Source organism: Mastigoproctus giganteus, chromosome 10 (assembly GCF_048544385.1).
Source record: "Mastigoproctus giganteus isolate SK-2022 chromosome 10, ASM4854438v1, whole genome shotgun sequence".
NCBI classification, from domain to species: domain Eukaryota; kingdom Metazoa; phylum Arthropoda; class Arachnida; order Uropygi; family Thelyphonidae; genus Mastigoproctus; species Mastigoproctus giganteus.
Window position 1 is genome coordinate 59,651,445 of NC_143584.1, and position 14,181 is coordinate 59,665,625.

Here is a 14,181-nt window from a genome sequence, read left to right on the forward strand (position 1 = left end):
CTCACACTCTTTACACGGAACACAGACAACCCCCCCCCCCCTCTTTACTGTATCATATTCCATTCCAGATAGATCCACAAAAATCAAACAAGTAGTACATTTTGTAATGCCATGATTCAAAGGAGAATTGCTCCTTCATTTCTCCCCTAACCTATGTGCTCCTGTTACTTTTAGCTTGTTGCTTTGTTGTCCTAGTCTTAATCGTGCTTTCCATTTAAATTAAATTTTAATTTGAGAATAATTGCAGTATTGTAGTAAACTAATATATATATACCTAAATACAACAATAACATTACTCTATTTTCACAGGTTATGCAGCAATAATATGTATTATAATAGCAAGTTTAACTTATTATATACATATATGTTATGCTATCAAGTTTACATTATATGTATTACACTATTCTGTTATGTTTGTAAAGTTTTAAATGAGTTATAGCCTTACTAGAAATAAAATTTCTTAGGAAAACAAAAAAAAAAAAAAAAAAAATATGTGGCAACCTATGTGATTGGAACATTGGAGCTACTTAATTACCACAATTCCATTACCCTGCACTACACTAGCAGTTACAAGATACAATATTTGCACCAAATCACTGATTACAAAAGCTAAGAACATTAAGTCATAATTAGAAAATCTCGACTTAAATTTAAAAATAAGCCAAGGAACATGAGAAAGACTATTAAACTATTTATTGAACACAATATAATATGTTAATTCAGTAAAAAAATGGCAAAGTTTTACAAACAACTTCCATTTCCAAGTGTTTAAAATTATTCGACTGACCAGTTCACAGCCTGAAACCTGATTAATGTATCCAACTATAGGAACCACACTTAAAATAAGGCAGTTTCTTTAAAGAGTAGAAAAATGGACACATATGTAGTGAGATAGAAAAAAAGGACATCTGTATGAGGAAAAACTTTAAATATGTGGGCTGAGATCTTGGCAACCATGCACCTTATAGCGGGTCCTACTGAGATCTATCAGGCTCTGAGGAGAGAAAGTAAAACGAATGAGTGAAATTTTCACTGTTATTACTGATTCCAGAACTAAGGAATCTAAATTCAAATTATGAGAGGAGGAGGTTTAGGATGAACTGTAGGAATTTTTTTTGGCCATCATGTTGTTAATTACTGGAATAAACTGCATCCATAGGGTAGTTAAGGCTGACAGCTTGGGGGAATTTAAAGATCAGCTAAACTACTATCGAATCTATAAATCAAAGCAATAACATTAATACAACTAATGCTCTGTTACCGTGCATCCAATTATTATTATTATTATTATTAGCTATATGGTGCAAGGAAGCCTGAGGCTTATGCTGCACCAGCCAAAAAAAAAAAAATTCCCAAGAGAGAGAAGAATGATGATATCCAGCTCAGGACCCTGGGTGTGCCAAGCCAGGTCCTGAGCTGGATATCATCATACTCACCAGATGTGAGCCCCTGGGATATTTAACATACATCTGATGATACATACATTCCATAACTGTTATTATCTAAAAGATATTTCTTGGCTATCTTTTAGTGAGTTTTAGTGAGTTTAATGCCTAAGAGTATGAAGGAGTTTGTTTATGCATGGGTAACGCACACACATAATTTCTACTACCAAGGTAGTTTTAATGCATCGTTTTAATTATATCTCATATTGTGAATACCTTCACAACAAGTTGCCATGGTATTGCACTACCTCAAATAAGTAATGCTTCACCTATGGAGAAGACTATTACTTATTCTCGGCAGATACCACTACCCAGATAGCACAGTTTCAAGGCTTTTTGGCTCCTCCAGTGGGTGGGTGGGTAGGTACCTTGTTGCAATAGTGGCAACAGGGTACCTCCCCACCATGGCATGGCAACTCATGAAGGTATTCACAATGTGAGATATAATTAAAATGCTGCATTTAAAAACTACCTTAGTAGTAGAAATGATATGTGTGTATTACCCATGCATACACGAACTCTTTCATACTCTTAGGCATTAGCCAAGAAATATCTTTTAGATTAAATCACGCACCATCAGGCATCCCTCCTATCATGGAGTTATACTTCATGACTGGGTTGTCACTATTGCAACGACAGGGTACACCCACCGAAGAAGGGCCAAAAATCCTTGAAACAGTGCTATCTGGGTTGTGGTATTGCCAAGAATAAGTAATAATAGTCTTCTCCATAGGTGAAGCGTTACTTATTCAAGGTAGTGCAATACCATGGCAACTCGGTGTGAACGTATTCACAATATGAGATATAATTAAAATGATTAAAACACGAACAAACTCCTTCATAACTGATATTGTTTGTCCAATGCATGTGCTTATATCCACAGTTACACACAGAATTACACCTCTGGCACAATATAATGCGTGTGCCTCCATAGCCAGGTGGGAAGGAGCAGCAGTGCATAGCACACGCTTCTTGATTAGACTGGGGTTTGAGCCCGTAAGCCACCAAATACAGAGGATGCGGAAAGGTCAGGGAATGACCATTGCACATCCCTGGAGCAATATGGCCTTAGTTGCTAATGCTCCTAAAAATAAAAAAAATAAAACAATATAATGCTATTCTTGTCTGGCTATTGCAATTGTACACTCCTCTGATATCCACGATTGTCCTGGAGCATAAACTGAAAATTTATTTATTATTTATAAGATTAGATGTTAATGTACATTTTAAACCTGATTCACCAAAACAAAGGTGAAGGATAAATAACAAAACATGTGAAAATCAGTTAGTGAATTACTTCCATTCATGCCCATAGTGTAAGAAATGGAAAATCTTTTTAAAATATGGATTGATGAAAAAGGTATACATCGATTTCCAGTTAACCCTAAAATGATTCAAGAGAAGGCAAAAGAAATCAGTGAATCTGAATCTCATATGGTGAGGAGGATAATTCTGATCCATTTAATGCACTTTATGGATGGTTTTGGAGATACAAGATCTGTGCAGGACTGCATATTATAAAATTAATGGTAGAAGCTGCTAATGCAAATTCATAAGCAGCTGTGGGTTTCCCCAACCAACTTTCTGAACTCAAGGTGGGGGATAAAATGTGAATTAAGTAAACAAAATGATTTAATACTCTGGAAGGAAGTGCCTCACACACATACACTACAATTGTGGTGAAGAAATTGCCTTGTTCCAAAGCTGCAAAAGGGTAAAGCAATTAGCTTTACCCTTGATAAAGCAATTTTATCACAACGATAGTGTATAATTGTGAGAACCCATGGCTTTCAAAAATATTTAAAGGTTACCACATTAATTTTGGAAATCTAAATATTTGAGATGTAAGGGAATTTGGAAGTCTAATAGGAATAGATTACTAAAATGCTTTTCCAAGACTTGTTTTGTAACAAAAGTGGTAAAAATATGAAAATAACATGTCAATTAAAACACTGTTAATCCTCAATACTCATGGTTGTCTTTCTCATATTGTAAATTCTCACTCTCAAGTTATAGGCACCTCCATAGCCAGGCGGGCAGGGGCAGCAGTGCGTAGCACACGCTTCTTGATTAGACTGGGGTTCGAGCCCGTGACCACCAAATATGGAGGATGCGGAAAGGTCAGGGAATGACCGCCGCATATACCCGGAGCAATATGGCCTTAGTTGCTAATGCTACTAAAAAACCAAACAACAAACAAACAAACTCTCAAGTTATAGTTTTCCTTCCCAAAAACACTACCTTCCTAATCCAGTCTAGGGATCAAGGAGCCATTTTCACCTTCAAGCAGTATCACTTGAGATGTAATGTCATCAGCAAAGAATTTTGTGATGCAGTAAGATCCTTCATAATGAAAAGAAGGTAATTTATCAGCTCTCTTTGAATGAATTTTTCAAATAGAATTAGCTTATAAGGTGCGTATATCTACAAAAATTGCACATATTCATATTTCACTCTAAAAAAAAATTCAAATTATTCACAAATCTTTGGGAATGTATCTCAGCATGTTACATGGGTTTATACAGTAAACCGATAGTCAGTGAACTAAGGTTTTCCAGGAATGCAATGTGAATGTTAACCAAGTGTTATGTGCATTAGCACATGAAAGTGATATGTACCATCTCCAGATATCTGATTAGTATATTTCAATAATTACTGAACAAGAGTAAAATTTACAATTGCTCAGTTATACTTTTTTTTTTTTTTTTTTTTTTTTTTTTTTTTTTTTTAATGAGAACCCCAAACACGAGAGGTATTAGAACCTATAGTACTTAGTACCGTGCTTGGGCAGGAGGTTGAGAAGACGAAAGAAGATATTTGTTGATATTGGACTTGAACTTCTGTAGATTGTAATTTTCAGGAAATACATATGAAGGAAGGTTGTTCCAGAAAACGGCAGTTGAATGAATAAATGAGGAAGATGAAAAGTTGGTTCTGTGGGTTTGAAGTTGGACAGTAAATGGATGTTGGCTGGTGGCGGCACGTGTTCGGACTGTTTTGAAAGAGAGAGCAGGAATTATAGAATCCAATTCAGAAGAACAGTGCCCATGGAAGTATCTGTAGAAGAGGCATGCAGCAGAAACAGTGCGTCTATGAGAAAGCGAGTGGAGAGACTCTGTTAGAGATGAATCATTAATTAACCTAACTGCCCTCTTCTGAATGGAATCAAGAAGCCTGAGAGAGGTTTTGGGGGCACCACCCCAGATGTGGGAACAATATTCCATGGCAGGGCGGATTTGCAATTTATACAGAGTGAGCAGCTGTTTGGGAGAAAAGTAACGCCGAGAGCGAAAGAGAAAACCAAGTTTTTTAGATGCAGAGGAAGCAATAATGATTATATCTCTAACTCAGTTATAACTGAGTAAGAGATATAATCATTAACTCCATATCATAAATACACTCATACTCATAAGAAACATATGCTGGATTACAAAATATAAATGAGGTTTTGTCAACCACCATATGCAATAATTCTAATTTTAGCATTTAGCATTTTTCTAGCATTAGTAAAGGCACATGATGGAAGAAAGCAAGCTTATATAGCATCACCCAAATAAATAAAAAAAACTTCTCATTTTACCCATCCACTTGCTCAAAATGTTTGTCTAGTTCTGCCGGCTTAAATCTATTTAAGATATCAACTTCTAAAACGGCAGATTGAAGTTTGTTCCAGTAATTAACCACCCGCTGGCTAAAGGCACATCTACCCAGAAATGTATTCTAAAACCAACTTTTCTCAATTTGAATTTATACCCTCTCAGGTTCTGGGCAAGAGTAAGAATCCCATCAGCATTGAGAATGCTCAAATCGTTCAAGGTTTTAAACACTTCAATAAGATCACTTAGCAGGTGCCTAGTCTCCAGACACTGTAATTTCCAAAACAAAGGCCTTTCTTCGTAAAAGCAACCCTTTGTTCCATTCACTTATCTTTATGCCCTTCATAATCATTCCAGCAGCTCTATATCCTTCTTCTTAAAATGAGGCCTCCAGACCTGTATACAGTACTCAAGGTGTGGCCTGACCATTGACTTACACAAGGTTATAATCACCTTCTTTTCCCTGCAAGAAAAATTCCTGTATATCATTGAAAAGACACCATGAGCTACGCTTGCTGACTGTCTGCACTGCTCAGTAAATTTCATATCTGCCTGCACAAATACCCCCCCCCCCAGGTCCTTTTCATTCTCTGCCACTGCAACTGTACTACCACACGGTTGATACATTACTCTGGGGTTACTGCTTCCCATACTTTACATTTGTCAATGTTAAACTTCATTGGCCACCTCTCAGACCATCTGTTCAACTTTTCTAGAATCTGTTGCAGAAGCATACTGTCATTAGTGTCATTTACAACCCTGCAAACCGTCGTATCATCTGCAAACCTGGACATAACCCTGAGGGACTCCACTAATAACATTAGTCCACAATGAGCAGTGTCCATTGATTACCAATCTCTGTCTTCTCCCAATCAACCATCCCTTTATCCATAGCAGCAATTTGCCTCCAATGCCACACTGCTCCAATTTGTGCAGCAGTCTTCCATGTGTAACAGTATTAAAAGCCTTTCTAACATCCAATTATAGGATATATCAAAGTTATTCCCTGCATCCAGGTCCTTTGTGACCACAACCTAGTATCCAATCAAATTGGACAGATAAGAATTCCCCTTGAAGTCTTGTCTAGATGATCCTGCAGTGCTCCTTTAACCAGTGCCTCCATTGATTTCCCTGGAACAGAAGTTAAACTAACAGGTCTGTAATTACCTGTCTCCCTTTGATTCTCCTTTGTGGATTGCGGTCACATTTGCACACTCCAGTCCACAGGTACATCCCCTGAGTCCAATGAAGCTCTCATAATTATGGCTAAGGGTTAGCTTACTTCCTTTGCTGCCTCCTTTAATACAACTGGATAGATCCCATCCACCCCAGGTGCCTTTCTTATGTTTATCTTCAACAATTTCTCCTCTACTTTGTTATCAGTTATTACAAAATCATCTAGCTCACTGCCAGTTGAATTCATCTCTGGCATTCCCCTCCCTGAATAACTCCTGTGAATGTAGAGGCAAAATATTCATTTAGTTTCTTAGCTACCAGAGCAGGATCATTAACAGTTGAACCATCAATATTAAGTGTACCGATCTGATTCATCCTCTTCCTTCTAGAGTTTACATATGTAAAGAACTGCTTGCTGTTTTTCTTTGCATCCTTTTCCAAATATTTCTCGTAATCTGCCTTTGTCTGCCTAACCTCCTTTATGACTTGGTTACAGACAAAGCTATCATAGGCTTCTGTGTTACCTGTTAATTTATATGTATCCCATGCATTTCTCTTCTCTACCACATGGCTCATTAGTTCATTGACATCCATTTAAGCCTAAACTTTGAACAATATTTCTTAGTTGGTATGAAAAGCCTGGTAGCTTCCAAGATTAATTCTTTGAATGCTTCCTATTTTGAATTTGCAGTTGGTAACGTCATCAGTTGGTTCCATTTAAATACTGTCTTACACCATCATAGTCATCTTTACGAAAGCAAAAACTCTTCCCTTTAGCCCAGAAGGTAGTTACCTCTTTGAGTAAATCCCACTTCAGGACACTGTGATCACTGCCACCTAGTGGTTCCTGCAGATTCTTAATGCATGAATAATCACTACTGATAATCTGATCAAGAGTATTACTCCCTCTAGTTGCCTATTAAACATGCTACTGTTGAAAACAATCACCCAATAATTCTACAAAAGCCTTAATTATTTACACCTGATTTTAAAAAAAAAATGGAAAATTGCCTTCTTCACAAGATTGGTAGATCAGTTACAAAGTAACAACACAGCACAGATGTCTTTTGCACAGGATCCTGCTCCTGATTTTTAAAATGATAACTAATAGTAACTTCAACATTACAGTAGCATTTGGAGGGGAAAAATGAATAGTTGAAAAAGTAACCACCCAATGGCAGCCCCTGAAATCTCTTTCATTTTTATTACTATTAATGTATTTTAAACATTGTTACTGACTTGCATTTGGAAAAAAAATTGTTTATACAATTATTCTATACCTCATTTAAGTAAAGAAAAACAACTTATGGAGAAACATGAAAGAAAATGGGAAAGTAATATACTTACAGCCACAAACATATCAATTTCTTTTGGTACAAATGGAAGAAGGTAAGGATCCACAATAATAACTCTAAAATGCACTGCAAAAATTAAATTTAAAACTCAATATCTTCACATAAATGGGGAGAAAAAAATCAAAAAAGCATTAGGCAAGACTTATTAACTGTATTACACAAACTTTTTTTTTTTTAACTAAATATATAACATCATCAAATCAACTGCTCAGCTACCATTAGGGCAAGAAGCAAGTTTTCTACTCGTAGCCTGCTCAAAATCTAGTTTTGACTGATTAATAACTGCTTTACAATTGTTGCAAGCTTTGGTGTAGGCAGAAAATGAAATGGAAGAATTAGAAACAATTCAGTTACGATATGCAACATTCTTCTCTTGAACAGCCTTAGCCCATTTATTGGAAAACCATGGTTTAGATAGAGGACTAGATTTTAAAGTGGAGCATGGAATAAAGAATTCCATTCCTACAAGAATAATTTCACTGACACGATCTGAGCAAACGTTGACAGGAGAAGTTTTGAAACAGTAATCCGACCAAGGAAAAGAAGAAAAGAAATCTCACAGGTCATCCCATTTTGCATTCTTGTAATGCCAAACAACACGAGGTTGGGAATAGCCATGAGATAAAGGCTCCATTAGAGAAGAGGCAATCACCAAGTTGTGAACTGAGGTACCTAAAGGACCACAAGCGTGTTGGCTGTATTCTGGTAGGTAAATGAACAATCTGTGTGAGGTCATTAGTAAATGCAAAAACCCCAGCACCTTGACACTTGGATTGGTGTGCCTAGAAAACAGAAGCCAGCTGGAACATTGAAATCACCAAGGAAAATTACCTCACTGTTGGGAAAGTTGGACTGGAGAAAGTGAAGTTGCAAAGAGAAGTCAAAGAGCTCCAAGTGATTAGTGGAGATGGGAGGACGGTAGAGACAACAGTTAAATTTGACAGAATGAGGTAGAGAGATTTTAAGCCAGAGAAGATCGAAAAAATGAGAATCCAAGTTACAAGTCTCTGACAGGGAATATCAGAATGGACATACACACAAGTATCACCTTTTGAGGCGAAAAGAATCATACAGCAAATAATTTGGACAAGTGAGATGACTAGTAGTTGAATCAACCGATAACTGAGATTCTGTCAAAAAAAAGTACATGGAGTTTGGCAGACAGCAAGTGGAAATGGACGTCATTGAGATTAAAACTGAGACCACATATATTTGTGAAATGAACTTCAAGTGTTTGGGAGATTTCGATCTTTTCGCAGATAAGCTTACTCTATTAGTTTGACAATTCATTGTGTATTCAATAGTAAGAAAAAGTGGGGGAGACATGCTATATGAAGTAATGAAATTTTTGGATATGCCATACACATGGTAAGAATATACACAGACATAACGTAGCCTCAACAATGTCCCCTGCATACACACTACTCAGACTCCCGCTAATCACTGTATCTGGAAGAATACTTAGCAAGATTATAAACTAGCTGATCTGGAAGCCTCCTAGAGAGTTATCTATAGGTTCGGTCCAGTGTACTAACTAGCGGCCATTCTGCAAACACTGTTTTAGAACTGTACCCTCCAAATGTAAGGAAGATTGGATCTCGCCATGATGTCCATCATAACCTCAAAAGTCATCAGTCGTACTGCATGATGGAAGAGATTAGCATTAGTAGAGGCATACGATGCAAGAAAACAAGTTTATTCTTGCATCGCACAGAATCAGCCAAAAAAAAAAAAAAAAAAAATCTCCCATGTGAAACCTCTATTCATACCAAATGCCTATCCAGCTCAGCCTTAAATTTATTTAGGCTATTAGCTTCCACAACAAAAAAATGGAAGCCTGTTCCGCCAACCAACTACACGCTGGCTTAAGGCAAATTTCTGCACATCTATTCTACAACTATCTTTCCTCAATTTGAAACTGGGTCCCCTCAGGTTCTTAGTCTGTGCAAGAGGAAGAATCCCATCAGCATTCAGCTTGCACAACTCATTCAAGGCCTTATACACCTCAATCTGATTACCTCGCAGGTACCTACTCTCCGGGTGCTGAAATTTGCAGAATTTAAGCCTTTCTTGGTAAGAGCATCCCTTAGTTCCCCTCACCAATCTTGTTGCCCTTCTTTGTTCTAGCAACCTAATGGAGGCACTGGTTAAAGAAGCACTGCAGGATCATTTAGACAAGACTTCAGTTATAGCTCAGACATAGCATGGTTTTGTTAAGGGGAAGTCTTGCCTGACCAACTTGATTGGATATTATGATGCAGTCACAAAAGAACTGGATGCAGGGAATAACTTTGATATTATATACTTGGATCTTAGAAAGGCTTTTGATACTGTTGCACATGGAAGACTGCTACACAAATTGGAGCAGTGTGACATTGGAGGCAAATTGCTGCTATGGATAAAGGGGTGGTTGAGGGGGAGAAGACAGAGAGTGGTAATCAATGGACACTGCTCATCGTGGACTAATGTTATTAGTGGAGTCCCTCAGGGCTCAGTGTTGGGTCCATTATTGTTTTCTGTATTTATAAATGATATTGATGATGGTATATCAAGCTTAATGTCCAAGTTTGCAGATAATACAAAGGTTGGCAGGGTTGTCAAGGACACTACTGACACTATGCTGCTGCAACAGGATCTGGAAAGGTTGAGCAGATGGGCTGAGAGGTGGCAAATGAAGTTTAACATTGACAAATGTAAAGTACTACACATGGGAAACAGCAACCCCAGAGCAACGTATCAACTCTGTGGTACTGCACTGACAGTGGTAGAGAATGAAAGGGACTTGGGGGTGGTTGTGCAGGCAGATATGAAGTTCTCTGAGCAGTGCAGACGGGCTGCAAGAGTAGCTCATGGAGTATTGTCAATGATATACAGGAATTTTTCCAGCAGGGATAAGGAGGTGATTATTCCATTGTATAAGGCAATGGTCAGGCCACACCTAGAGTATTGTATACAGGTCTGGAGGCCTCATTTCAAGAAGGATGTAGAGCTGCTGGAACGAGTACAGAGAAGGGCAACAAGATTAGTGAATGGAACAAAGGGGTGCTCTTACGAAGAAAGGCTTAAGTTTTGCAAATTACAGTGTCTGGAGACTAGGCACCAGTGAGGTGATCTGATAGAGGTGTATAAAGCCTTGAATGGTTTAAGCATGCTCAATGCTGATGGGATTCTTCCTCTAGCTCAGAAAAATCACCTGAGAGGGCATAAATTCAAATTGAGGAAAGACAGATGTAGGATAGACGTGAGGAAATTTGCCTTTAGCCAGCGGGTGGTTGGTTGGTGGAACAGACTTCCATCCCTTGTGGTGGAGGTTGATAGCCTAAATAAGTTTAAGGCTCAACTGGACAGGTATTTGGAACGAACAGAGGGGTGAAGTGGAAGTGGGTTTTTTTTTTTTTTTTTGGCTGATGCTGCATAAGCTTGCTTTCTTGCATCAAATGCCTCTACTAATGCTAATGCTAAAAACCGTACTCATTCTAGCAACCCTACATCTTTCCTAAAATCGGGCCTCCAGACCTCAATTTAGGAAGACTCGATGACCTCCCTGGCAGCCTATCCGCACTGCTCGACGAACTTCATATTTTACTGCACAATTACTCCCAGGTCTTTTTCACTTTTCACCTCCCTGAGTGTAGTACCACCACACAGTTGGTACATTTCTCTTTGTTTATTGCTACCCATATGCAGTACTTTGCATTTGTCAATGTTAAACTTCATTTGCCACTTCTCAGCCTATTTTCCCAACTTAACTAGATACAGTTGGAGCAGCTAACTGTCTTTAATGTCGTTAACAATCCTGCCAAACTCTGTATCATCTGCAAACTTGGACATTAAACCTGATATACTTTCATCAATATCACTGATAAATATACAAAACAACAATGGGCCCAACAACAACCTCTGGGGAATTCCACTAATAACATTTGTCCTCGAAGAACGGTGTCCATTGATTACCACTCTCTGTCGTCTCCCATTCAACCAACCCTTTATCCATTGTAGTAACTTACACTTAATGCCATACGTCTCAAATTTGTACAGCAGTCTTCCATGTGCAACAGTATCGAAAGCTTTCCAGAAATCCAAGTATATGATATCAAAATTATTTTTGGCATTCAGTTCCTTTGTGACCACATCATAGTATCCTATCAAATTACTTAGACAAGATCTACCTTTAACAAACGCATGCTGTGTCTTAACTATGCTTCTTTAACCAGTGATTCCATTACTTTCCATTGAACACAAGTTAACTGTAATTACTTGTGAAACCTTTCGAACCGCCCTTTGTGAATTGGTGATACATTTGCACAACTCTCAGTCAATGGGGACCTCCCCTGAGTCCAAGAAAGCTCTCATAATTAAGGGTTTGTTGTTTCCTTTGATATAACTGCATAGATCATGTCCACCCCAGATGGCTTCCTTATGTTTAACTTCAAAAATTTCTCCTCTACTTTGCTCTCAGTTATTACAAAATCACTTAGCTCCCTGTTAGCGTTTGATAATCTTCTGGCACTTCCCTCACTGAATGACTCCTCATGTGTGAATGTAGATGAAAATTACCCATTCAGTTTATCAGCTACCTGAGCATGATCATTATTTCATAGTAAGAAAAAGTGGGGGGGGGGGGTTTATGTCCCCCCACTTTTTCTTACTATAAAATTGGACCACTTAACATCATTTTGAGTGGTCCAATATGATTCATCCCTTTCCTTCTAGAGTTTACATAAGTAAAGAACTCTTTGCATCCAAGGTTTAGGCCTAAATGGTTATCTAATGAACTAATGAGACTCATAATAGAGAACAAAAATGCATGCGATGCATATAAATTATCAAGCGACACAGAAGCCTATGGCAGATATAAGCTAGTCTGTAATCAGGTCAAAAAGGAGGTTAGGCAGGCAAAGGCAGATTACGAGAAATCCTTGGCAAAAGATGCTAAGAAAAACAGCAAGGACTTCTTTACTTACATAAACTCTAAAAGGAAGGGGATGAATCTGATTGGTCCACTTGACATCGATGGTTCGACTGTTGATCATCCTGCTCAGATAACAAACAAACTGAATGAGTATTTTGCATTTACTTTCACACATGAGGAATTATTAAGATTTGAAAATGGCAGAAGGTTATCAAATTGTAGCAGGATACTTAATGATTTTGTAATAACTGAGAGCAAAGTGGAGGAGAAATTCTTGAAGTTAAACATAAGAAAAGCACCTGGGGTGGATGGGATCTATCCAGTTATATTAAAGGAGGTGGCAAAGCAACTAAGCAAACCCTTAGCCATAATTATGAGAGCATCCTTGGACTCAGGGGAGGTTCCCACGGACTGGAGATGTGCAAATGTATCCCCAATTCACATAGGGGGATCAAAGGGTGACACGAGTAATTACAGACCAGTTAGTTTAACTTCTGTTCCGGGTAAAATAATGGAGTCATTGGTTAAAGATGCATTGCAGGATCATCTAGACAAGACTGCAGCAATAATTCAGACACAGCATGGGTTTGTTAAGGGAAAGCCTTCTCTGAGAAATTTGATAGGATATTATGATGTTGTTACAAAGGAACTGGATGCAAAAAATAATTTTGATATCATATATTTGGATTTCAGGAAAGCTTTTGACACTGTTGCGCATGAAAGACTATTGTACAAATTGGAGCAAAATGGTATTAAGGGTAAGTTGGTACAATGGATAAAAGGATGGTTAAGTGGGAGAAGACAGAGGGTGGTAATCAATGCGTGCTGCTCTTCGTGGACTAATTTTATTAGTGGAGTCCCACCGGGTTCGGTGTTAGGTCCACTGTTGTTTTGTATATTTATCAATGATATTGATGAAGGTATATCAGGCTTAATGTCGAAGTTTGCAGATGATACAAAGGTTGACAAGGTTGTTAATGACAGTAATGGCAGTGTGCTACTGCAACAGGATCTAGATAATTTGGGCAGATGGGCTAAGAAGTGGCAACTGAAGTTTAACCTTGACAAATGCAAAGTACTGCATTCGTCAAGGTTTGACAAAATTTGACAAATGCAAAATACCAACTCTGTGGTACTACACTTAAGGTGGTAGAAAATGAAAAAGCCCTGGGAGTAATTGTGCAGTCAGTTATGAAGTTTTCTGAGCAATGCAGACAGGCTGCCAGGGCAGGTTATGGGGTTTTGTCAATAATATATAGGAATTTTGCTAGCAGGGAGAAGGAGGTGATTGTCCCTCTGTATAAAGCAATGGTCAAGCCACGCCTTGAGTATGCGTACAGGTCTGGAGCCTCATTTTAGGAAGGATGTAGATTTACTTGAGTGTGTACAGAGAAGGGCAGCAAGATTGGTGAGGGGAATGAAGGGATCCTCTTACCAAGAGAAGCTTAAGTTCTGCGAATTGCAGTGGCTGAAGACTAGACACTTGTGCAGTGATCTGATTGAGGTGTATAAGGCCTTGAATGGGTTAAGCACGCTGAATTCTGATGGGATCCTTCCACTTGTTCAGATTACGAACCTAAGTGGGCATAAATTCAAATTAAGAAAAGACAGAGGTAGTATAGATGTGCGGAAATTTGCCTTTAGCCAGTGGGTGGTTAATTGCTGGAACAAACTTCCATCTGTCGTTGTGGAAGTTG

At 38.2% G+C, this 14,181-nt stretch overlaps 1 protein-coding gene across 2 annotated transcripts in view; it reads right to left on the reverse strand.

Annotated features, from left to right (window-relative positions):
* LOC150079048 (CD109 antigen-like) overlaps nt 1-14,181 on the reverse strand; it is a 1,092,235-nt gene that overhangs the window by 918,044 nt on the left and 160,010 nt on the right. For both annotated transcript variants that reach the window (XM_090384122.1, XM_090384121.1), the window contains exon 6: nt 7,565-7,638. In XM_090384122.1, coding sequence (XP_090240248.1) covers nt 7,565-7,638 — 74 coding nt within the window. The remainder of the gene's footprint in view (nt 1-7,564; nt 7,639-14,181) is intronic.